The sequence below is a fragment of the Syngnathus acus genome, chromosome 20, assembly GCF_901709675.1.
Source record: "Syngnathus acus chromosome 20, fSynAcu1.2, whole genome shotgun sequence".
Taxonomy (NCBI): Eukaryota; Metazoa; Chordata; class Actinopteri; order Syngnathiformes; family Syngnathidae; genus Syngnathus; species Syngnathus acus.
The window spans coordinates 1,297,417-1,322,727 of record NC_051104.1 but is presented as its reverse complement, the minus strand read 5'-3'; the positions used below and the strand labels follow the sequence as shown (position 1 = coordinate 1,322,727).

The 25,311-nt window shown below is 45.5% G+C and overlaps 1 protein-coding gene across 7 annotated transcripts; it reads right to left on the bottom strand.

Annotated features, from left to right (window-relative positions):
• Positions 1-6,522: 6,522 nt before the first annotated feature.
• On the bottom strand, positions 6,523-25,154 carry slc4a2b (solute carrier family 4 member 2b). 7 transcript variants are annotated; one of them, XM_037280186.1, is made up of 25 exons: positions 25,102-25,154; positions 21,535-21,622; positions 18,681-18,827; positions 16,454-16,613; positions 16,127-16,347; positions 15,830-15,933; positions 15,035-15,243; positions 13,752-13,888; positions 13,320-13,412; positions 12,558-12,738; positions 12,339-12,474; positions 11,982-12,186; positions 11,680-11,785; positions 11,417-11,601; positions 11,134-11,344; positions 10,857-11,066; positions 10,635-10,783; positions 10,364-10,558; positions 9,690-9,959; positions 9,478-9,567; positions 9,241-9,407; positions 8,845-9,098; positions 8,587-8,756; positions 8,343-8,516; positions 6,523-8,259 (listed from the first exon to the last, which is right to left on the bottom strand). In XM_037280186.1, exons 3-25 carry the CDS (start codon positions 18,717-18,719, stop codon positions 8,179-8,181), a joined length of 3,747 nt encoding a protein of 1,248 aa, XP_037136081.1. In that variant the 5' UTR covers positions 18,720-18,827; positions 21,535-21,622; positions 25,102-25,154; the 3' UTR covers positions 6,523-8,178. The 7 variants fall into 7 exon arrangements, with proteins under 7 accessions (XP_037136081.1, XP_037136085.1, XP_037136083.1 ...); XM_037280190.1 differs by having other exon boundaries at positions 21,535-21,594; positions 25,102-25,119; XM_037280188.1 differs by lacking the exon at positions 25,102-25,154 and adding an exon at positions 23,797-23,874.
• Between the last annotated feature and the right edge of the window lie 157 nt (positions 25,155-25,311).

Here is a 25,311-nt window from a genome sequence, read left to right as displayed (position 1 = left end):
GCACATTTACCGTAACGGTACACACACAGAGACCTTGCAAAATGTTAGCTGCCCGAAAGCACCTGGAAAGCGGAAGACAAACATACGGGTACTTTTGAGGCAGGAATGAATTATCGGGGTCATGTCTTATTTCTGGGTAATGCGTGTCAACACACACCCTGCCATTTTGCTGTTGGGCAAATAAAATATTGCTTTTTTAGTTTTGGACCATTGTGGAGTATAGTTAGAGATCATCAGAGTAATTTTTTTCACACGAAATTGAGATTAGCTTTGTACCGCCAAGCCCAAAACGTAATAAAATGGCTAAATGGAAAGTAGTTTAGGTAAATAAAGACATTTGGGGAGGTGGCAAATTGTTGTAATGAGCTGAAAAGTGGAGAATGCCAAAATGCAAAAGGTCCCTTTGTGTCATGTTAAGTCATTCCATGCACCACTCACAAGAGAGACATTTAGTATGATGAAATGATTTACATTGGCTCACCCAAAAATATTTTGGTGAGACCAATTTAGGAGCATTACGGTAATAGGTTGAATTAAGATGAGGCTGGTACGACTTCATATTGCCCTCTAGTGGTCTTTTGGGGAAAAGCACCTACCTATGGCAGAACAGTCTACTGTAATTAATGTTGGCCTACTATAGTGTTTTTTCCTTTTTTATTGCCTTTGACGTCGTATTTATTTAAACATTTATTTAGGTTTTTATTTCAATTAATGTAGCAATGTAAATAGTTTATATAACATCTAATTATTTGTTTTTTTACCGATATTTCTATATTGAAATTAATACACTTATTTGATATTTTGCATGTGATTAAATTTCATTGTATTGTATTACGTGTAGAGCCGCTGTGTGGCATTTTTACTATCATTGCTACTTTTTATTAACACCAGTCATGCAACTTTTACAATTTGTTTACCACTGTGGTTGCAACCGAATGCTGCAGATTCTTATTGGTCAGTGAACTGTAATCACACACGCGTGTTGTAATCACTCTCCCTCTATATTTAGCACCTCTACTTATATTTAGGGAGGCCCCACTTTGCCAGACTTCCGTTAATGAGATTCGCTCTTGGCCAAGGCTGCACAATATGGGCATTGGTGGGGATGCAAAATGGCGCCTCAAGCATGACAAGGCCAGGAGAATAATGATGTGTGAATAAGAAGAAGGCAAATATTAGAGTAGGGCTGAACGTGCATATTTTTGAGTGTCATTTATGATGTCTGTTTGCAGAAAATAAAAGTACAATGTACAAGTATCACCACTGTGTGTGAAAATGATATTCAAGTACAATAACAAATCGTAATGCAAGACAGGAAAAAGTGGTCATGAAGCAAAAGTGAACATAATCCTAAGCGGACAGCCATTTTGATTGGACGAATGTTATTTTTAAAGTAGCAATCTTACATTTTGCACACAAAAAAGGCTTGCAAGTGACGTATAAAAGCTGTTTTACATGTAATAAGATGCGCATGTAGCAGGCTACGTGTCAATTTTGAAGCTCTTGTTGTTTTTAGAGGCCTTTTAATCCATTTGCACCGCCAAAAGTGTCAGACCTCCTGTGTTGTAGTTCATTTGTTTGCAGTGCTCTGTCCTGGTCGTCACCATCTCCTGAAATTTCAGAGGAAAAACAATTTTAGCAACTCTCAATGGTGGAGCAAAAATATTTGGGGTTCTATTTTTGTCACTGCCACAAATCTGAGCGGAGGTGGCTTTGACTTGCTATTGGTAATTTCTTAGTCATGTTTAGAAGTATTTTATAAAAATGTACCTGAGTGAGTCTTGGCCTCTGAATGCAGTGAACATAAGGGGTGGGATCCGATAAGATCTGGTCCACCTCTGTCTTGTAGCACACCGCACAGTCCATGAGAGGCTGCGATGACATTTTGAAATTAAAACGATGAATATTTCAAATTATTGATATTATAAGGGACTCACTCTGTCGTTCCTGAAGGGACATATCTGGTTACTGGAAGTGGATCCTTTGGCACAACGGGTGGGCTTCAGTTGAAAGTGGTGGTAGTAGTATTTCACATCAAAGCCACACTGCAAATGAGATTCACCATTTGGTTTGAAGTTAATTGACTATAATGTCAAGAAACCAAACTTGAAGTTGATATTGGAATGAACAAGGGTCCCTGAATGCACCGCAGCTCAGTCGTTGCTCTAGTTTTCATGTTGTTGATCTCGTGTGCACTTAAGAATTAAGTTCATGAAACAAACTGCCAGACTTTCTAAATGTTTTCGTGTTGCGTTCAAGGTACCCTTGTACATTCCAACATCCAGTTTTGCTTTTTAAAGTATCCCATAGAGACTTGCAACTGGCTGTTAAACTGGTCATTTACAAACCAAGTGAGACCAGAATGAAAAAATAGGATACACAATAACCCTTCTTGAGCGTCGAGAACATTTTTTTCTTTTCTTTTTTTAGTTTGAACAAGGATGTCTTCCAGAGTGAGGCCCCCGAATGTTACCTCGGCATCCAACTTTTCCAGACTCCTCAGGAAGCGAAAATGGTGATGCACGCCCGCGTGAGAGTTCAGATGCATCAAGGCCAGGTCCACGCCTTTCTTGTAGTCCGCCGGGAGCAGGTTGTAAGCGTTTTGGGCTTGGGCCGACCCCCACACGGCTCCCCCAACGCAGGCCAGCAGCAACAAAACCACCGCCATCTTAATGGAGAGCGCAACTGAGTACACTGAGGGGTGAACAACCTTTTGTGTCTGTCTGCTGGGTCAGAATAAGCCTTGGACTCAACAGAGCGGCTCCCATGCCAACATTTTTTTCCCTCCCTCTTCCTGGAAACCCACCACCCCCATTCTCCCCAGGGGGGCTCGGAGCAAGTTTTGACAAAAACAAGCTCAGAAAACATGCGGCTGCAAGACAAACGCTTCGGGTATGACACACTTGGATTACTAATCTGAGTCCAGCATGTATGATATAGATGCTTGCAAACTGTTTAGAAACGCAGTCAGAGGGAGTGAATCATTCATGGTCCATTATACAAAACATTTGTGTCGTTGAATCAAAGGGGCCAACAACCTTCTATGTCTGTTTGTTAGCTCGATCACAACAAATCCTTTTATGGCTTGTGACAAAGTACTGTATCGATTTGATCTTGGTTCAAAGGTATTGAATACAAGGTCTTGGTGAGCGCTTTCCAGATTTATGGAGGTATATGGAAATATACGGTATGAGTAAAATAACCTAATTTCCTCAAAGTACTGTTATCGTTTTTCAATTTGTGACAACGTATTGGAAGTGTGTTTGAATAACATATGTTAGATGGATGATATAAAAATACTCACATGCATATATTCTTTATCATCTGCAAAGAATAACTGTTACTGTTGAGAAGCAGCATTATGTCCCTTGAGTAGAAGCAAAATATTACAAAATGATTTCGTTCTTTACATTTCTGTTTTTATAATGTAAAATATGGACTAGTATTTTTCTTCATTGGAAAAAAAAACACAGGCGGGCGCTTCTTTTTTTATCTTCAAAATAATCAACTAAAACATGTCACATGTAATGATTGTCATCGGTGTTTCAGAGGCGACAAATGGCACAAATCCTGTTTCACAACGTGGATTTGATGTGACCCACCGGGGCGCCGGTTTATAATTAGAGGCTGTTTGATGCTTTCGCTCTGGGTTGGATCAGCTCCTGACACCACTCACCGGGCACAGATCAAAACACGATTTTGTTTTTTTCCCTTTTATTCTTTTTCTTTGGTTCACGTCTCATTTCTTGTAGCCATTGCTCATTGACCCTTCGTGTGGAGTCCCGTGGTATTACTTTGTTCCGGTGGAGGCCAGAAGGTTAGTGGCTCCGTTGCTGTATGCCAACCTATTGCAATGCTCCATTCGATTAACTCGCATCTCCTGATGCACAAAGAAAAAACCAAGAAACAGTTAAGTAAGTGCAACTGGCAGTGAGTAATCCACTAGGTAACCCACCGGTGTGACGGAAGGCTTATGGAGACAATTGAGGTAAGGTTTGGGCTCCGGCTCGATGTCCCCCCGGAAGGTTTTGTAGCAAATGGCGCAGTCGATCATGGGCTGCAAACCCAGCCCCCCCCAAAAACAGGTAAGAACAAGTGACCCAGATTGATAGGTTACACATTTTTGTTTTGGTGTTTCACTCACAACGTCGTTCCTGAAACTGCAACCTGTCGGATCCGTGGTTCCTTTGGGGCATCTGGTGGCCTTCAGGTAGAAGTGGTGGTAGATGAAGACCACGTCAAAACCGGCCTGAGTGGAAGAATGCAATGAAAAGAAATGTGTGTGGGGGTGCAAATACAGTAGATATTGTATTCGTTCATTTAAAAAAAAAGTAAAGTAAATAAAGCATATAAAGTGCATTGTGTTTCAACCCTAAACGTAGTTTGATTCTTCTATTTGGTTAAAAAAATACTCTATGGTAGCTGTTGACGTCGTCATTAGCGCCCCCTGGAAGACGACAAGCAGTATTACAAGTTTGTTGAGGTGTAGTTTGACTATTAAATGATTTGACGCTAACACATGATAGAATTGATGGATTCCTTTTTGATATTTTGACAGTAAATAGAGCACAATGTGTTTTCAACGCTTTAAAAAGGCTTTCGATTCTTCTCTGCTTGTTCTTGACTTATTGCTGTTACCACCAACACTCGCTAGCGACCAAACAAACTGGTAGAAAGTGGTATTAAAAAGTAAATAAAAAAGTTAAAGTCCCAATGATCGTCACACACACATCTGGGTGTGGTGAAATTTGTCCTCTGCATTTAACCCATCCCCGTGTGATTTAGATCCATCCCCTGGGGGAGAGGGGAACAGTGAGCAGCAGCGGTGCCGCACTCGGGAATCATTTGGTGATCTAACCCCCCAATTCCAACCCTTAATGCTAAGTGCCAAGCAGGGAGGCAATGGGTCCCATTTTTATAGTCTTTGGTATGACCCGGCCGGGGATTGAACCCACAACCTTCCAATCTCAGGTCGGACACTCTACCACTAGGCCACTGAGCTCGTTTTATCATAAGATCGATAGAGTACCAGAGATGGGACCAAGTCACACGTGCAAGTCAAGTGAGTCTCAAGTCTTAACCTTCAAGTCTCAAGTAAGTCCCAAGTCATTTTTTTCTTGGGCAAGTCAAGTCAAGTCCTTAAATAGGTCAAGTCAAGTCCAAGTCAAGTCCTTAAATAGGTCAAGTCAAGTCACCTTATTATTGCAATTTTACCCGCAGAATCTGATCTTAGTAACGTGAAAAGACAAGATATAAGTAACTTTAAGTAACCATCATGTGTCTAACCTGTTTAAAAAATATGACAATAATTTGGATTTGCACTGTAATTACTGATATTCAGTAAAATACACCATGGAATCAAACAAAACAGAAATTACCTCATACAATGATTGACAGCTCAATCTAAACAAATGAACGTCTGCCGACAGTGTGACACATTTGAGTTGCAAATATGAAAAAATAATCTGAAAAAAATCTGAAAGAAGAAACACATTAAAGAGCATTAGAAACATTTTATGTTTCATCTGTAACATCTGGAGACACCAGAGCTCTATAAACTTCAAACGGACAAAGTTTGAAGTTGTCGTCTGGCTGTCTGAAATGTTTCTGTTGCATATCTTGCACTGTGGTCTCCGTCTTTTGCCGTCATAAAGGTAATTACGATAGCCGAAGGTACCGCTCCCGCTGACATGTTTGTGCATGTCTGATATACAGGGGCGTGATTCTCCAATAAACACGTTAGGTAGGTAGAGAGGGCACGACTGATTGATTGACAGGGTAGCGATCCAATCATGACAACGCCATTCTCAGCCTGCGCTCCTTCCGTGTTATCGATATTACTTTTTTAAATGTATTATTAATTTTATATTGAAACTGAAAACATAAACTAAATAACACTGAAGTCATTCAAGTCATCGTGTCCCAAGTCAAGTCCCGAGTCTTTAACTTCCAAGTCCAAGTCGAGTCTCAAGTTTTTTTATTTTTGTCAAGTCATCAAAACAGCGACTCGAGTCGAGTCCAAGTCACAGTGACTCGAGTCCCCATCTCTGTAGAGTACCTCCACGTTGGACTTTGTGACGCTCCTGAAGAAGAGAAAGTGGTTCTGGATGCTGGCGTGTTCGCTGAGCTTCTCCAGTGACAAGTTAACACCTTTTTTGAAAGTCTCTTCAAGTTTTCCGTAAGCTTCTTGTGCCTCTGTGCAGGTGCACAATAAACTTCCTCCAACGGTGAGCAGCAGAAACAATGCGGCCATCTTCGGTCAGTAGTCCCTGTTTGTTTGTGTTGTGGTGAATGGTCCAACCTCCCTCCTCCTCCCCTTTCTCTTCTCTGTGACGGGAACAACCTGCCCTTTTCCCCGCCCCCTTAAAACAAAACAAACACCCCAAAAGTCTGAAATTAGGCAACTGGAACTCTCCACAAAGTGGTGCACGATAGACAGACCCCATCACTGTCACCAAGGTGTTGATTGCCAGGCAGACAAATCCCATTTCTGACAACGTGGGCAGAAAGATGAAGAAGACATGAGGAATAAATAGAAAATAACGTTTATTTGCTATCAATAGTAAAGCGTCAAATGTACAAGAGAGCTTCAGTAGTGACATCTGTGTTTCATTATCATCATCAAAAACATACACAGAATACACTCACACCATTCACAAGCACCACAAGCAAACATTAAAACTACACGTGTGTGTTTGAATTTAGCCCGAATAAGAACAAGCAGTAAAGCTTATAATGCAACAGCTAAATATTTATCTCTTTTAATTCATCACTTCATGGTCCTGCAGGCACTTTTTGGGTGATGTCACACAACAGCAACCAAGAGCCTTCAACAGGTTCAATTGTCTACAATTGTTACGGAGAAAGGGTGGAATGTTAGTTATGTTGGATGGACTGTTTGGCACTACTAAATATTCCTGGGTAAAAAACTGTGACAGCTAGTATCTTCAACTTTTACTATCCCCAACAATTCCACTCTGTGCTTGAACGTAAAAGTATTTGATTAGGGACAAAAAAATGATGTAGCGGCATTTAAAAAAAATTAAATGTTTGTTTTTGTCTCCCTCTGGTGCCCTGACAAGCTAACTACCATACAAGTAGTAAAGTAGCAATCACCAACATAGACTAGTTAACTTGGTGAGGTAACTAGTGAGGAGTAGGTTAGTCAGACAGCTCTCTAGTTTGACTAGTTATCTGACAACTTAAGAGGCAACTCCTTAGCCAGATTGTCTGTTTCCTTGCAAATTAGATCCCCAAACTAGCTGGTTCTACGATAATAAATAGAGTTCAAGTAGTCAAGCTTGCCGGTCTACGATAGTCTAAGAGTAGTAGCTCGTTTGTTCGCTTGTCAAGCTCGCGCTTTTGATATAACAATAGCTTACATCTGGTCAGTTGTAGCTCGGTAGTCAGCTTGTCAAGCAAGTTACGCTACGATAAGCCTGTTAGCTTTTCGTTATAGTGGTAATTCAGTGTTCCTTACCGCTAAGTGAAATGTACAGTGTATGTCACATGCAATGAGTTTTAGTACATTTAGGAAAAAATACAGACAGAAAATAATTTCTGGTCACTGCTACTTAGCGCAGGTAAAGGTCAAGTGACCCTCAATTGCTGCATTTGAGAGCATTGCAAAACGTGGAAAAGCGCAACAAATAACTCCCAGGTTGCCACCGACTACGACAAATGATAATGTTAGGTGATTTGATGATTAAAAACAATCACACTGCGTTACAGTTCTTTGATTTGTTGTCTTTGTTTTAAAAACAAAAAGTGCTACTAACATTGAGTAAAGTGAAAAGCGAGGCATCCAGGTGTCCTCCAAGAACATACTTAAGTAGTTCCTACTTATAAGGCACTTGTAAGTAAGGCAGCGGGTAAGTCGGTGTGCAAACACAGTGGAAACTTCCCCCTGCGTTCGTCACATATTCAATGTGAATCAGAGCAAACCTTTCAGGGTTAAAACAAATCACGTTGCGTGTCCATCCAGCGTAAATATGTCATGATTTTGGAATCCCCTGAAATACAGTCTAATAATAATAATTTTCAAATAAAAAGTAAACTACTTGTTGACATGACACACAGGCAGCAGGTGAGGACGAAGCCGGGCGCGCCAAGGTTGACCTCCCAGCGCGTGGCCTCCCAGCGGGTGGCGCTACGAGTGTCTGGGGCGAAGGCAGCAGTTCACACGGGCATGTGCATCTCGGAGTACTCGTCGTGGCACTCGCGCTCGTCGAACGTGGGCTCGGCGTCGTCGGCGTCCAGCTGGAAACACAATTGCGGTTTGGCAAAATGTCGAGTAGAGCAAAATAAGAGAATATTTCAAATTGTGTGTTGGGGCTACGTACGCTGAGCATCTCGCGGGAGGTGAAGATGCGCGGCAGCAGAAACATTTTGACAGGCACGGTGAGGATGAGCACAAAGGGGAAGGCCAGCGACGCCTGCGTGGACATGACGGCCCACAGCACACCCAGGCACACCATCTGGATGCAGGTGAACAGATGCATGCGCAGGGTTCGAACCTGGAGCAGAAGACAAATTTAGTTCCTCCCAAAGATTTACATATGCGTGTTGCTCGAATGCGGTTCCCACCTTGCGGACGTAGCTGTGGTCGGGGTGGTACTTTGGCGGCATGAGCAGCAGCATCATACGCTCGCTTAGCTGGATGCCGTTGAGCGACATCACGCCCATGTAGAGGAAAATCCCGAAGAGCACAGCCAGGGGGATCTTGCGCAGAAGGTCCCCGATCACGATGGACATGCCTGAGGCGAGACGGGACCGGATACCCGTTAAGACGCCTGTTTCGGGAGAGCCGGTCCGCCTATCGGGTTTGGTTTGATTGACACCCACCGACCATGACGGACACCAGGAGCCCCGTGACGCGCTGCTCCTTGACCTCCTTGATGCGAGGCTTGTCACCCGGGGCCACGGCCTTGCTCATGACGGTGAGGGCGTTGACGTGCGTCACCGAGCGCACGGTGGCGGCCGCCATCCATGGCAGACCGAACAGCGCAGAGGCGCCACCCAACGTCACGATGAGGAGCAGATCCAGATGGAAGCCGGAGCCTTTCACCAGCATCCGTTCCTTCTTGCTCACTATCAGCCTGTCGGGAAGAACAACAGATAACATCTAATAATTACCTGAAAATAAATATTTGGCGTTCACGTGTTTGTTTTGGTGGTGTTTACGCTCGTGTGTTATTTCGACATCTATTTAAATGCCGCCAGATTTTTTTGTCTACTCACGTGGTGATCTGAGTCTCCATGAAGATGAGGATGAACACGAGCAGAGCGGGCAGGCTGCACGCGAACATCATCCAGATAGGGAACTCGCCGTCGCTACCCAGCGGGCTGATGACCCAGCCGCGCTTGTCGGGCTTGGTCACAGAGAAACCGCTCGGAACATTCAGTTTCTAAACACACATCCAAAACTCTGTGAGGCTCCTTCTCGAACTGACCCGCTCGGAATGAGTCTTGTCTTACTTGCGTGTACGTGTCTTCTAAACTGTTGTCCACGAGCACCATGAGGAGGATGGCGATGGGCACCCCAAAATCGCCGATAAGCCTGCGTAGCTGAGGACATAACATGGGAACACTGAGGAGACGTGCTCGAGAAAGGAAGAACAATGCAATGCTCTTTTTTTTAATTATAATTATTGTAATATTTTTCATGTATCAAAGAACTTATTTCTCACCCTTCCGGGGAAGAAGGCACTGTTCTTGAACTTGCGCAAATAGAAGGCAATGAAGAACGTTCCGGCCATGAGAACGAGCGACAGCAGCGCTGTATTGGGTTCATTCGTTGGGCCGGCGGCCATCTTGGTCACCTCGGGAACGTCGGTGACGTTGGAGATGCTGAGCGGAATCGCCGTGGCGTCTTCTACAGATGCGTTCCGGCCCACCGTGTCATTCAAAGGTAGGAGTGGGTCCAGGGGGCAGCGCCTCAGAGGGTGCTGAGTGAAAATCTGCCCAGTGACCACAGTAGCTGTTATTTTATTTACATAGACATGTAAACATAGATATGCAGTTATAGTTTTATTTTGTCCTGACCCAGATGCACATTTAATTTGTGATGAGTTCAAATCTGGTGATTGTTCCTAGCATAGTTTTCACTCAATTAGCTTTGAGTTGCAGAGATTAAGATGGGAAAGAAAAAACATAAGCCCTGGATAATAAAGCTTCCATCCAATCAACATTCGAGTCCAATCCATCAGTGGAGATTTGAGCTTCACTTGTTAGAACAACACGCTCATTTCAGCCCTGAGTTCTGAACGTTGGTCAGGAGCGATTAAGTCCACTTGCTTTAGCATCATGGACGCAAAGGTACCGGCAAGCCTGATTTTTTTATTTTATATTGCTTGTTACTTACCCTGCCGAGCTTCAGGAAGGTCTCGCAGATGAAGATGAGCGAAATGAGGAAAGAGAAGATCTCCTGGGTGAAGCGCGAGACGAAGCGCACCAGGAAGCTGCCCTCGAAGGCCACCGTGACGAGCGCGATGACTACCAGCCACACGCCGATCCAGACACGGCCCGTCAGGTACTCCATGTTGCTGGACTTGCAGAACTGGAACCACAAACGGGATGTTACCGATGTCGCTGAGTTGAGTGTTTCGGTCGGTGGGTGAGGATTTTGGACTTACGGAGTAAAACGCTTCTTCGAAGACCAAAAGGGGTCCAGAAAAGCCGACAACCAGCAGAGGCTGTGCTCCAAGCAAGCAGAAGACGACGCCCTGCACGGCAGTGGCCACGATGAGCTCCGACACGCCGATCAGACCCTCCGTCTTCTCGCCTGAGAACACATGCGCATCTGGTTCGCGCCTGAGAACGACGGACGGCAAGTATTCGCTTGCGGCGGTGCTCACTCAGCAGGCCTCCGAAGGTGATGGCCGGAGAGAGGGCGGCGAAGTAGATGAAGATGATGGCGGCCATGCACTGGCTGTTGAGGGCGTCCTTGAAGTCGCTGGCGTATTTTGGGTAGCGCCGCCTCACGTCTCGTATCAGGCCGCCGAAAGGCCGGCCAGTGCGCTTCAAGGGGTCGTCGTCGGACTTCTTGAAAGGCGTGATGAGGGCTTCTGGTGGCGAACACAGCCGGGGGAGGTTACGTTGAGTTCTGGCTGGTCCTGGATTATCAAGGTCTACCTTTTTCCTCCAGACTCTTGGGTTCATCAGCCAGCAGCTTTCCCTCCTCCCGCTTGCGCATCATCTCCCGCTGGAATCGTGCAACAGAGCGCAGCAGCTCCTCGCCGCCCATCTCCGACGGCGGCAGCACGATGCTGCAGTCCAGGAAGCTGTTGATGGCATTCAGGAGGTCCTGCCGGTCATCCGCCAGGTAGGCCACCTCGTGGAATTGCTGGAGCCGCATTCAAATCAGTGAAATGATGATTTTTCTTTGAAAGGAAGAAGGCCAAAAACTCCGTCGCACCTTGTCGGACATGAGCGTGGAGATGGAGCGTCCTATCTGGTGGTAGTCCATGCTGGTGGTGGCGGGCCCCAGCAGGACAAACAGAAAGCGGACGGGCACGGGAACCTCCAGCACTGACTCCAGCTCCACGGCCTCCTGCAGCCGCACGAACGCCATGGTGGGCTGCTCCAGGAAGTCCACGCTGCCTGCAACGCAGCGGCAAATGGCTCGACACCTCGCAAGACGATTCGACCGCCCTTGCTGTTTGGAGCTTGCGGACTCACCCACAAGGACAACGGTGGCCTCGGCGTCTTCTGGAATCTTCTCCAGGAGCTTGAGTTCGTGCTTGGACTTGGAGCGATGCATGCCTGAAACCATGCTGGGCTCTCTCTGTTGTGGAGGCGGGACAATTTAAAGAAGTAGTAACAGACATGTATTCTTTCTCCTCTGTGAAGACCTGCTTGAGAGTTTTTGTTGTTTTGGGGTGCTGGCCTTGGCCACCAGGAGGCAGTATAATACAGTCATACAGACAAAACAATTCTTGACCGTTTCTTTTGCGACACGGGCTTGATGCCAATGACTGTACCTGCACGTCGTTCTTCTCCACATCAATGTGCACGTCGCAGTCGCCCGCCGCGCGCGTGTTGCTCATCAGTGGGTCGGTGACGGAGGGCTCGGGCGGGTGGGCGTGGTTTGCGGCGTGGTGGTGGGTCATGAGGCTGCCCAGGCTGCCGGCCGAAATGTTCCTGGGGAAGGGGCTGCTGCTGTGCTCCTTGTCGTCACTCGGATGGCTGCGGAGAAAACAGTTTACCAAAGGAATTTCAAAGCATCTCGGTGGGATTTTTCCAGACGGTCGGACAAAATGTAATCTTCGAGGAATTTGCGGGGCTCCGCCGATGGGAGGAAATGATCTCGGCGGGAGGTTGATGCGATTGCCGCTCACCTGTGCTTGAGCAGCAGGGCCCTCAGGACGTTGGCGCGGTCCTCGGCTTTGATCTGGTCGGAAATGATCATCTTCTCCACCACCTGGTGGGCGATGCCAGGCAGGGTCTTCTGGTCCAGGTCCAGCAGGACCGCACCTGCACAAACACAAATGCAGTTCAGCGGAATAATGAGTTTTGTTGTCTGCTCGGTTTAATTTCACTTTGTTTCAACGTCTTACCGTGCGCGATGGTCTTGCGGAGTTCCAGCAGACTGCGAAAGGACAAAGAGGCCACGTGCGGCTTGCCCCAGCGGTCCGTCTCCTCCTCCACGTCCTCCTCAAACTTGATCCAGCGGGCCGTCTCCTTCCACCGCATTTCCTGGTTCTTGTCCATGGTCAGCTCGTTCAGCTCTACAAACACCTAAGGGGGGAGGAGCAACGTGGTCACTGCTGTGGAAAAACTAACGTGCTTGTGAATTTAAGTATGTGTAAAAACAGGTTCCATGCTCGGTTCTTTAAAGTAGCGCTTGTTAAACGTATAAAACATAAAAGCTTTTTACCCCCCAATTAATAATACATAAAAATAAGATAAATAATAAAAATATATAAATAAAATAATAAAATAATTCTTTAAAAAAATAATGTAAATTAATGTAAAAGTTGAATACAACCGAACTGAACTTAGTGGTTATTTTTTTCGCACTCCACACTACACGAATGACTGCTTGAAAGCATGTGAGAGACACAAACATTAGTTTGCCACTGTCATTTATGTGATGTTAAGAGAACATGGGCTCAATATTACGTTTTCCTGCTTCCTGGTCCACCTAAGTGACGGATGGCTGACCAGGTGAGTTCTTCTTCACAAAAGCAAGTTCCCTCAAATTGATGCAATATTTGTTAAGAGTCACTCCATGCTCGCCGGGCCGTCTGCGCCGTGCTACATGCCAGTGAAATCACGCTCACACGAGGTGGGAGGGGGTGCCACCTTGCCGGCCTCACCTTCTTGTATGTGGAGGCCACCGCGCTGGCGCCCGCGTCCAGCAGGACGCCTTTGGGCCGAGATAAGGAGCGGTACAGAATCACCGGCATCGGCTGAGGGGCAGGGGAGCCGAACGGAAAAGGACAGAGGACTGAAAGGCCCACACGGGCATTGAGCTGACGGTTTTGTGTGTGTGAGTGTTAATAAATCATAACGGCAGGAGCGCCCGGTGTCCGGTTGCCTAAGCCGGCCCTTGTTCACTGGTGTGGAAGGAAAGAAGTCATTCATTCATTATTAATCAGCCACCCACCCATCCACAAATCCAGCCTAGAGATGGAGATGATCACGGGAAGTGTCGAGTAGGCTCCAATATTGTGTGTCAATACAAGCGGTAAAATATGAAATTAAAAGATGAAGGCAGGTTTTATTTTTGTGTCGATTAGCATTCTTACCTCGTGTGGTGTGCGGTCCTGCTTGCGGGTGCGAGAGGCGGTCTCCTTGTAGTCCTTGCCCGTGTGCACCACCTGGCCTTTGGTGCTCTTTCGAACCAGGTGTCTGCGCACGCCGGGGACATCTTCAAAACGGTGGCCTGGTGACAGATTTAAGATATTCAGATTTAATGTTCAATTTAACTGTACTGAAGAAATAAGATACACTGGATTAAAAAAAAGAATTAACATCAAGTTGTCGTGCCACTAGAGAGAATCCACACTTTTAGAATCACGGCATTAAAAGAACAGAAAGAATCTTATGGAATCTCAAACTTACCTTTGTCTGGGTTGGTTGGCCCTATGTAACAAACCGTGATGCTTCTGATTTTGTTCTGCATTGACCGACTCATCTAAAATAAGCCCGTGATGGTGTTCACAAGCACTTTTAGGACTGAGAGGGTCCAAAGAGAGGCAGATCCATAACTTGAAGGGAGGGGGCGGGCCCTCGCCGTTCACACAGGTGAGTACACGACAAGCGTTTCCACCAATTGGGGGAAAAAGTGGTCATTTCTTGACCGGCGCCTGAACCCTCCGCTTGAAGCCATCAGAGCAGATCAGCGCACAGTAGCGTTAATTTGCTTGGGGTGGAACAAAAGGGGAGTCCTGGCCATCTAATAATTCCGATTGTTGACCAGCAGCCAGGCACAGAGCCGCTTTCCTAGAATGATCTACAGCAGATGTGGCAAACGTAATGATACTCTGGGCGCAAGGTGAACCACAAATATTTGGTTGAAGGAAAAAAAAAAAGTCATTAATCCTCACCTCAAGTGAGGTGAATACTGGAGAAGACTGAGAACTCGTGCTAATTGCTAAGCTAATGCGACTTGTACAGTAGCAAAGCAAGAGTGTAAGTATTGACAAAATATTCAAAAGTATGTTATTGTACATTATTGCATATGTTGGCCAGCCCGAACTACAGATCTAATTTTTCAGTCGGGGGGGGAGTGACACCACAGTGAAGCTTGTGTCACTAAGCTCCATAATGACCACACATCCCCACCGCCCGGCCGGAGTGACTTTGTCTGACTTTTTTCCACTAATTAATCGGGGCGGTGAACCCCATGTCGGCCCGTCTTTGGCAATTAACCACCGTGCGGGCTCGGGCTGCCATCCAGAGGCCTCAGCTGACAGCGGGAGGGGCTCATTTCATAACAAGAGGGAGGGGAGGGAGCCGCGCGGCACCGTACGGTCCAATAAGACATCCCGCTGAAAGTAAAAACGTCAACAACCCGCTCCACACTCACTCTTGATGCCGTCCAGATCGGCGGAGACGAGCGTCTGGGCCTCAATCTCATCGGTGGGGATGCGCTGGTACTTGGCCTGCTCGGCGCCTGTCATGTTGCCGGTTCGCCTACGATCCTGTAGGTCGTAGCTGCGGCCAGTCGAGGACACGCGGGCCAGCGGCGGGTGGTCCGAGTGCGGCGGAACGGGGACGTCTGACGACCCGGGTTTGCTGAAAGGCAAAAAAAATAAAAATGTATGTTAATATTTTAAAATATTTGTACATTAGTTATATTATAATATATATAATACATAATAATATAATATATATAATATAATATAATATCATATTTATTCTTTTACAGATTACTGTACATACTGTATTAATTTTTTGATGTCATTTCCCTTACTTCCAAAAGAGGAGATATAGTCCCAAACTGTATGCGATAAAAGAAGCAAACCTTTCCAATGACAGCCTACGCAATCAAGGTTATAAATTCAAATGAATGTTAATGAACTCACCGTCCAACGAGTCAAAGCTTCTATCGGTTATATTTCTCAAAAAAAAAGCTTACGCAGCTACTTTCCGCTTTGCTCGGGCCACAGACTTGATAAAGTGACGCGGCGAGGTATAAATGCCATGCGCGGAGCCCAGCCTCTGCGGAGGCGGGCCGCGTCGTCTATAGCGACAGCTGATATACGGGATTACTGGGGTGCATCGCGTCAACGCGCACAGCGGGACCGCTGGATGCCGGAGACATGGCAACGTACAAAAAACAAGATGGAAAGAAATAAAAAAGGGAAAATGCCGCACTCACTCGGTGGACGTGCCGTCGTCAGCATCGGCTCCCGCGGCCGAGTGCGGGACCACGTCCAGGTCCCGGGCGGGGACACCCACTTGATCGTCATCGGACAAGAAGAACTGAAGGACACAAGCAAAACATTGCGTCAAAAAAAAAAAAAACGGACTTAAATGTTCTCTTTATTATTGTTATTGTTCATTTTTTTATTTATTATTATTATTATCATTATTATTATTACATGAATCATTTAGACTGCACTAAAATATCAATACAGGAAACGATGCAAACGACAGAACAAATGTCAGATATTACCTCCGCAACGGCCACTGGCTCACAAGAGGCGGCGCCGGCCTCCTGCCCTTCCTCCTCCTCCTCGTCCTCGTCCTCGCCCTCATCGATGGGGCCGGTGCCAGGGGCGTGGCCGCTTTTGTGGTCCTTGTCCTTGCGCCGCTTTTTGTTGCTTTTCTTGCGGCGCCCGTCCTGGGGCAACTTGGACAGAGGGCGGTGGATGTGGTGGGAGGAGTGGCGGTGGTCTGCGGGACGCAGTTTGGGTCAGTCTAAGCAAACTTCTGCTTGTCTTTTCCGCTCAAGCTGAAATCAGCCGTTCCTAAAAGAAAGCAAGACGAGAGGGAGGCTCACATTCAATGTCCTCTTCATGATAGTTGTGGTGCTGCTCATCAGGCACGGAAGTGGACGGCTTGAGGATGTGCTGGAAGCGCTGGACCCCCAACGCCTTGTTCAGGTCGCCGTCGTCGTCGTCGTCCACTTGCGGTGGCCTGCGTGAAGACGACGCCTCGGGCTGAAAGGACAAACAACGCGGCCGTGAGCATGTGGCCTTCCATGAAAGAAAACTTGGGTCAAGTAAGTTCATTAAATGGCCACTAGAGGAAGCTGTGGTGCAGACGAGCACTCCCAGAGTGGAAGCATCATATCATGTGACGGGCCCTCTCAAGAATTGTACACAGTGAGCATGTGCCGGGTTCCGTTACAGTTTGTCCACATCGCAGAGATAACGGATTGTTTTTCCACCGCCGCTGGATGTCAAATCTCGCATGGGAAAACAACAAAAGGCTGTTTTGAAAATCTTTTTTTTTTTATATTAAACTCGCACATCTGACATTTGTGCAATTCAAAGCTGATCTTTTATTTTAAGACTAGATCACTGTATCGCTTTAAAAACCTCCGCAGGAAATATAACAAAGCAACATAAGATCCTCCGCAGCGGTTTATTTTCACACGGCCAATCCCCGGAGCTGGGAGAGACGTGCGAGGGATTCTCGCGGAGGTGAGACAATTTTCCAGCACTCGCCAAGTGCCAAAACAAGCCGCGGGGAGCCGAGGGGCAAACAAAAACACGGGGAAGGTGATGTTTCGACTCTCCCGAGAAGCAGTCAGCAGACATGCCGCCATGTGATGAAAAAGCACCTGAAACTGACGCTGTGACGACAGCAGCGTATAAAGACCGTGCAGGAGATTATGGGTGCACTTCTTACAAATCCTACACCGTCAGCACTTAAAGGGGGGGGGGGGGGAGCACTGTCATATCCTAACGCGTGGCTGTGAATGTTGCACAGGCGTTATTAACTCATTCATTGCCACGGACGTTTGTCTCCATCACCGACGAGTGGATATAGTTTTGGAAAGTATTAACCATGGTAACCATTTTCCCATTCAAACAGTGTGCATAAGATATCGTCACATTTCCGTCCAGAGTAGCAAACCTCTACACCAACAATTTCCCGTCAATCAAATTTCGGTAGTAAAAGCTATTAAAGTGTAACCCAACCCTGACCTCTTTGCGGAACGAGCCACGAGGGACTGAGACTCCAACGATCTGTTTCCTTTTGGCCTGTGGGAAATCCCGCTGAAATGCCAAACTCACCTTGAATGAGTACAGATAGTCCATGGAGGCGATTGGTAGGAGTGAAAACTAGAATCGCCTCGAAAAAGCGCAAAAAAAAAAAAAAAAGTCACTCAAGGAAGAGATCCTCTATTCGGCCAAACCACATTTGTCATTCCGGTTAGTGCCGGTCACATGACCGCGGCAGCAGCTCTTCAGGAGAAGGCGAACCATATGACTCAATGCTCGACCCTAAATATCCAACAGACAGCTCATCGGGACGCTCCTCGGCAGTCGTTGTCGGATGTAATCATTAACTCAGCTGGAGCTGAGTGAGGAGCCAATGGGGACGCGGGAAGTGTCACAGTGCAAACAAACTTTTTTTTTCTCAATATATCTTTGGTGAGCTTCTCAACCGCCACACTTCCTGCTCGTAAGTGTGACACACCGATCTGGGTTAATGTTTCGATATCAGCTGCTTTTATGATACTTTTTTTTTTACAGGAAATTAAACTACACTCCAGTGGCCTGTCCGGCGTCATTGAAGAAGTATTGAAATCATTTTTGTCCAGTCAGGTATTTGCTACATTTCTAACAGTCAAGACATTCTCCAAGAATGTCATCGTCTACTCACTGGAGCACTAACGCAATAAACTATTTCCTGATAACCTTGAGCCAGGAAAAAGAAGAAAAAAAAGATGAGCTCGGGGGGAGGTGAAGAAAATCGGGTAAAAGGTCAGACAGTAATGCTTACAGTAAAATTCCCGGGATGCCATAATCCTAAATTACCGTTCTCTGAATACACAAGAGACGAACGAAATGTCCCCTTTAAAAACTTGCACGCTATGTTCAGTCGAGGGATCTTAGTCGGACGTCTCCGTGCGGCAGAGGAATGTCGCTAACTTTGGCCGAAGATTATTTCAAGCCTTTCAGAGAAACGGACGGAGGATTCACTTTTGGCAGTCAAGTTGGACACGTTTTAGTTGGGCCGGCGTGACTGGAAAAAGATTTTGCGGGCCGACTTACGCTATCCGTGATCTTTTTGGGAGCGGCGTGGTTGCTCATGGCTCTGCTTGGCGGACACGCTTTGGGAAAAGCTGCTGGGGTTACGCTGTGACGTGGTTAGCCCTTCTCTTTTTCGCTGGGACTCAGGCAACTTTTGGGCAGCATAACCTGGAAACACAGACAAGAGATTCAGGAAGGGTTTTTTTTGCCATGCCATGCCTCCATCACCATCACTGAACCACGGCCAACAAAACGTCAGCGCTGAAAACTGCATTGTGGTGTGTGTGTGTGACGGTTTGTCCCATATAATCGCGCGTAATTACAGTCAGTCTGCAGCCGTGCAATAAAAGCATTGCGCTACAAAACAATGCAGTCAGCAAAAAAAACATCATGAGGACTTTATCATTTTCTGTTTGCAATAAAAGGGCAATATGTAGCTTTCTTGGACAGTACACACAGACTTTTTTTTTTTTTTTGGGATGCTCTCATTTCCAGGGCCCGAGGGCCGTCTTTGCCGCCATCCAAGGTCATCAACCATTACCGAGATAAGAGCCTGATAACGCCGTGTGCTACTGTGAAGGGAGACTTTTAATAAGCAGCGATGGCGGCGGTGCTTTCGGCTAACCTTCTTTACATTCGGCATGCGGGCTGTGTCCTTTGTCCTTTCCAACAATTATAACCGGACGTAAAAGGTTATTTATAGCGCGGGGGGGGGGCTTAATGTGTCAACAATTGCGAGTGGGCTGTCTGGCAGCGAATATCGAGAAGGTGATGATGAAGATTCCTTGGCACAAACATGCAGTGGGTCATATCGGTGACCTTGTTGACAGAGATTCCGACTCAGGTTGTAATTGCACGCCGAGAATGACGGCTCGCTTTGAAGACTGCGGTCTGTGAAGTATACAATAAAATCAAAGTAACACGATGCCTTGATTTGCATCGCTTGTTAGCATTATGCTAGCTGACTTTCCTAGGCTAATTGCATTGCTTGTTAGCATTGCGCTAGCTGACTTTCCTAGGTCATCCACCCTGTAAGCCCGCTTGCACTAATGGAGATAACGAAGTCATTCACCTCGCTATACACGCTTTATTTTCTCAGTAAACCAACACCCCTTCCAGGATGGTAGAGGCACGGGGATAAAGTTACACAAGGGTGGGATGTGGAGCCCGGACTATGGGAACCAGCAGCCCACCTACCCGCGAGAACAAGTGTAATAACACCGCTAAGACAACGATAATTGTCCTATTGAGGACGACACCTGGGCGGAGTTGTGTTTTGGCGTGGGGCACGGCTGAAACGGAACAGGAGGCGCCTTATGCAACAGCTGACTCTGCCGAAAAAGAAATGGATGAATGCTGAGTGTGCAAGAGGAAGCGAGGACAAAAAAAAAAAAGCAATTCCCAGTAGAGCTTCATCATGTCCTCTTAACAGAGTCCTGGCGCCTCGCACTCTTGTCTTTTTCTTTATTGTTGTTTACACATTTTTTAATCATTCATATTGGACGGAGTTGTGAATCACACTCTTCTCTTCGGTGTGTCAAATTTGGTGCGAGAGTCCGAAAACATCAAACCGTCAACGACTAAGAATAGAAGCGTTCCTCGTCCCCTTGTTGTGAATTATGATTGATGTGCGACTGATCTGTCTGGCGGCGGCATAAAAATACACCAAATAAATTCCTGCCGTTGATGGTCGTGCCCGCTATAGCCTTCTATCGGGGCGAGCAATACACGAGTGATACAGTAGATGCCGCTGCCATTCAGGCATGTATGGTGCGGATATAAAAAGTCTACACCCCCCTGTTCAAATGCCAAGTTTTTCCAAATCGTTAGACCATTAATGTGGCCCACAATCCACCGCCTTTTAACGTCCCGAATCTCATTTACCACGAGTTTGAACGTGTTGGGTTAATTCTGACCACAGCCACATCTGGAATCGTATGAGGGTGTGCGCACTTGTGCAATGCCATTACCTCCATTGGTCATTTTTACTTCTACTTAAAAGAAAACCCAACATGATTGTTTGTCATGGTCATTTGACACACTTCAATGTAGGTCACAGGTAGCCTGTTTATAAATGACAATAAAAGGCCAGAATAGAAATGCATACTAATGATTATGAAAATTGATCCTTGTTGTTAAACGGCAAAGAAAACAATGATTTGAAATCTTACTGAGCTCATTGAAGATGCTCGGACTGCTCGCCCTTTCCACCATGTTTGGCATTTCCACCGTACGTGCTTGCACTTACAAAACCTGCTACAATGACAAGCAGATTTTTTTTAAAGCCCGCGCGTCCTTTTGCAGCCCCCTCATGATATGCATATTGTGGCCTTAATGTTTTATCAGATGATGTCAGAACACAGGCAAGAAAGGAACGCCGACAAGGACAGCCTGGAAGTGTTATTGAAAATCCCCAAAACAAATGCTAATCATATTCTTACTAACACTTGTTTATTTGTTTTACATACATGTAAACAAAGCTTGTAGAGCGCATAACAAAGGGAATAAATAATAAAGCGTTTCGTAAGATCAAGTCTTTGAAGAAATAATTGAATATTTGAATGCTTTGTTATTGTACCGTTGCACCCAACTCGGATGACTTGAAGCAACAATCAAATCAAAGGAACACTCAGATTTCCCTAAAACTTGGAGCTGTGAATTTCCTTCCTTCTTTTCTTTTTGACTTTTTCCTGTTGACATTATTATGCTCCTGTTTTTTTTGTACTATTAAGTGACATTAACCATTTGCTAAAGACTCATATTGTAAAAACAATGTTATTCCGATTTTAAAAAATTACCACGCAAAATATTCAACACACTCAAATTGGTGCATGTTAAAAAGGCGCGGCAATCAACTAAAGGTAAAGCTCCGTACCTTGCTTTGTTTACTGCAGAGAAGCCACCGCAGACATGGTAGGAAGTGCAACCGTGAACTCTGCAGGCAGGTGGAGGGAGAGACGCTTCTGGGCAGAGTGCAGCAAAACGGCAAACATACACAAGAGAGAGAGAGAAGACAAAAAAAGTTAGATGTGAAGCGAGCGTCCAACCACTCGAACCGACGTGCGCCCACTGATAGCGGCCGCCTCGCTCAGCGGGATTAAGTTTCCTCCTGGAGCCTGCTGACAAGTAGCCATGTGACTGCAGGCCCTATCCGACACTGAGTCACGCACGCACACACACACCTCTGCCTCAAAAGTGGTCAGTCAGTCATCCCGATGATTAATAAGTGGAATTTTAGCACGTCTTGAAAGCGCAAAAAAAGGTTTACATATGGCTCACTGAACTTCACAAATGTATAATTTGATCAAGTAAAACAATGTTACATATCTCAATTTATTTTGAAAGTAATTTATTGATCATTAATATGTTAATTAATTGACAATCTTCCCCAAAATATCTGCCATATATCATATGCAGTTCACGATATAACACATGAAGAGGATAAATAATATATGCCACCAAGCATCCATTTTGTCACGTCGCAGCAAAACAACAAAATCATTACACAAAGAATCCCACTTAAAAGTCACAAAAGCAACTGGATTAATTGTGTTGGGGAACAAAGAAGGTCCTGTGATCCAAACAAGTCGCTGCGACCCCTTTGCAAAAATAATCAAGGCGCGCATTCCACATGGGCTTATTTGAGCCTCTGGGCCGACAAAATATCCAAACCCCGGAGAAGACAGAATTGTTTGTCCCCAGGGTCCGGGGCTCGCTGACGAGTCACATGAGCGTCCTGCGTGGAACGGGAAAAAATGAGACGGCTAAATATGTCGCTTGGTGTTTTCCTCCATCCCAACGAGTTGCTAAAAATAGCCTCCAGGACCGAAACAAAACTATGTAAAAGAGGTGTGTGACCCAACGGAGGCGCCGAGGATGAACAACATTGCTTTAACCCTGGCACGCTGTTAAACACTTTTCTATTAACTATAGAGTAAAAGTCCACAAGATGGCGCTGTTTTACGGTCTCTCTTACACTTTTTATGTCATAGAGTGATTCAAATGCAAAAATATGAACTCTGCCTAGCAACAAGTGACAATCAGGAATACGATTCAGAGCAATTCTCGTTGATGCCAGTTGGCTAAAACTCGGACTGTTGTTTTTCTGGTGACTCACCTACCCGCGTGGTTACTTTTCCGTAAGGAAGAGACGAAAACTTCCCCCAACGCCTCGTCTTTTCCACCAGTCTGCGATGGCCGCCACCCGACAGCTGCCCGGCCCGCGAATTTCTGAAGGGATTTAGTGCTGCTCGTGCGCGATGATAGCGTGGAGTGTTTTTGCCCTAAATAGCCCCGCGGGACTTTAGCCTTACCGCCAGTACGGTCGTGTGCGCTAACACGATTGAGGATTCGGGTCGGTCCGACACATCAGCACAGAGGGGTCCGCAAACAGCTGCATCGCCGTGAGCCTCAAAGGACTGAGACGGCACCTGTCCGAGGGCGCGCAGGGATTTAAGGGGCGACCGAGAGCTGGCCGTTTACGTAACAGCCAATATAAATGCTAACTTATTGTTCTCCAGAGGAAAAAGCAATAAACTTTCAATCATTTTTAAACCCGAGATTACGACTAGGGGGTATTGTTTTGGACAAGTGAAATGGAAAGTTCCGAGTAGCGGACTGGAACAGTTAGCGCATTTTGACCGCAAGAACATTAACCCATTACCAAGAATTTCAAAATGAGTTTAGTTTCAAATATGACCAAAAAAAACTGTCGAGTTGCAGAATCTTTAGCATCGCTTAAAAAAACCCTATTCTTCTTGTGTGGTTCTTCAACTTTTTAAGTCATTGATCATTTGAATCAAGACTGCTCAACATGCTCTCCAGACCCGTTTAGATAATTGCTTTGAACTCAAAGTCAACAATAAGACCTTTTGTGCGCTCGGCCAGCAGCCACAAAACTTGGATGGAAAGCTGCTCAGGTTGCACGGGGCCGAGTTCTCACAGCGCGCCGCCAGACGAGCGGCAATAAATGCATTTGTGCTCGTGAGAAAACACAAGCTAACGGGCTCCCGCTAGGCTAAAGGACGACAATCTCATCCCACGGTGAAATTAAGAAGGAGAGTCTGGTACCGAAGTGCTTGGGGGTCCAGATGTGGCACGTTTGAAGGATTGCAGTCACTATTGCACAATGATTTACCCGGCAATCTTCACACATGTAAACGGGCCTCAATCGGAGTTGATTTTCTGGAAGGCTTTACACACCAAATCCTGTTGGCTGAGGGGGAGGTAAAACAAACACAGCTTTTGCATTATCAAACATTTTTCACCCTTCTCTCCCCTCTCATGCATTTTCTGCATGATCAAGCCATTTCCAGCAGGAATGCGGAGACGTTCACTACGCTTGTGACAAATCCCTTCGCGCATATTCAACAGGCGAGAGAAAACAAATCATCACCAAGATAGGACGATGTCTTTGAGATTGTCCGGCAATAGAAAATATGGAATTTGGCGTTCTTAAAAGTAAAATTGATTTATTCCACTTTGACTTCATCTTCTACTAGATAGTTAACTTACAAACAGATGAGTCAGCAAGACACATCCTTCCTCACCCTGACATCCCGATAGTAGTCATGTGATGTCATCCTGTTGTCAAAATAGGTTGCAACAACCACTCTGTTGGGTCACCTTGATTTTTAAAAAAATATTCTTTCCCTTTTCGTGGCATCCTTGCAACCTATTGACTTTTTTTCTACTAAAATTAAGCAACCGACCTGTCATGTACCTGAAGTGCTACAGTTTGATATACTGTATGCAGGACTTTGTTCACGTTTTCACGGACAAAGGTTAATTTTGCTTGGAAGCAGCGCACTTTTATTGTTACATATTATGCCCAAAGGTAACTTATTTTTGTCAATTTAATTTTTGAACATTTAAAAATGTGACCACTTTGCTCACCTTTTGAATAATGTGCTTGTACTTTACTTGTTATTAAAGGGAATTTTTTTACACAATTTATTTAAATCAAAACTAACAGGGAGTTTTAATTATTCTGCCTATCACTTTCAAAGTTAATAATACATTATGTATTACAATAACAATAAATTTATGCTAACACAGTATTAACATTAGCAATCATATTTTGAATGGGTACCTGCTAGCTTAACAGACACTTCACTCTACTCCACCATTCGATATTCTTGTTTTTATATAAATCCACCTGTTCCCAACCACAAGAGAATTCCAAGTGTGAACACATTTCCAAGGTCTTTTGTTAATAATAAGCCGAGAAACAAAAGCGAAGTCACAACATTTGTGTGTGAGGGTGTGTGTGTGGCAGACAACTGTGGACCACTCGCAATGTGAGGGGGTCAACTTACTCCCCTCAGACAACCACGGATGTCCAACTCAACCGCAGCCGAAAGTCATTTTAAAACTGTCTGATGAAGCCAAAACGTCACCGAATTTGTCACTTATTTCCACGGAGATACCAGGTGGTACTCACCTCAAACTCTCGCCTCTGGCTGGCTGGATGACTTGCTCTCAACCGGTGTCAGACAGCAAACTAAAATGTAAGCTATTTCCGGTCAGTTGTTAAATGAATCAAAGCTCAACGTCAAATATATTTGAGTGGTTACTTTTCAAAATTGTCTAAAACTTTATATCATACATACATTTTTTGTTATAAATTAACAGGGCACATACACAAACAAAA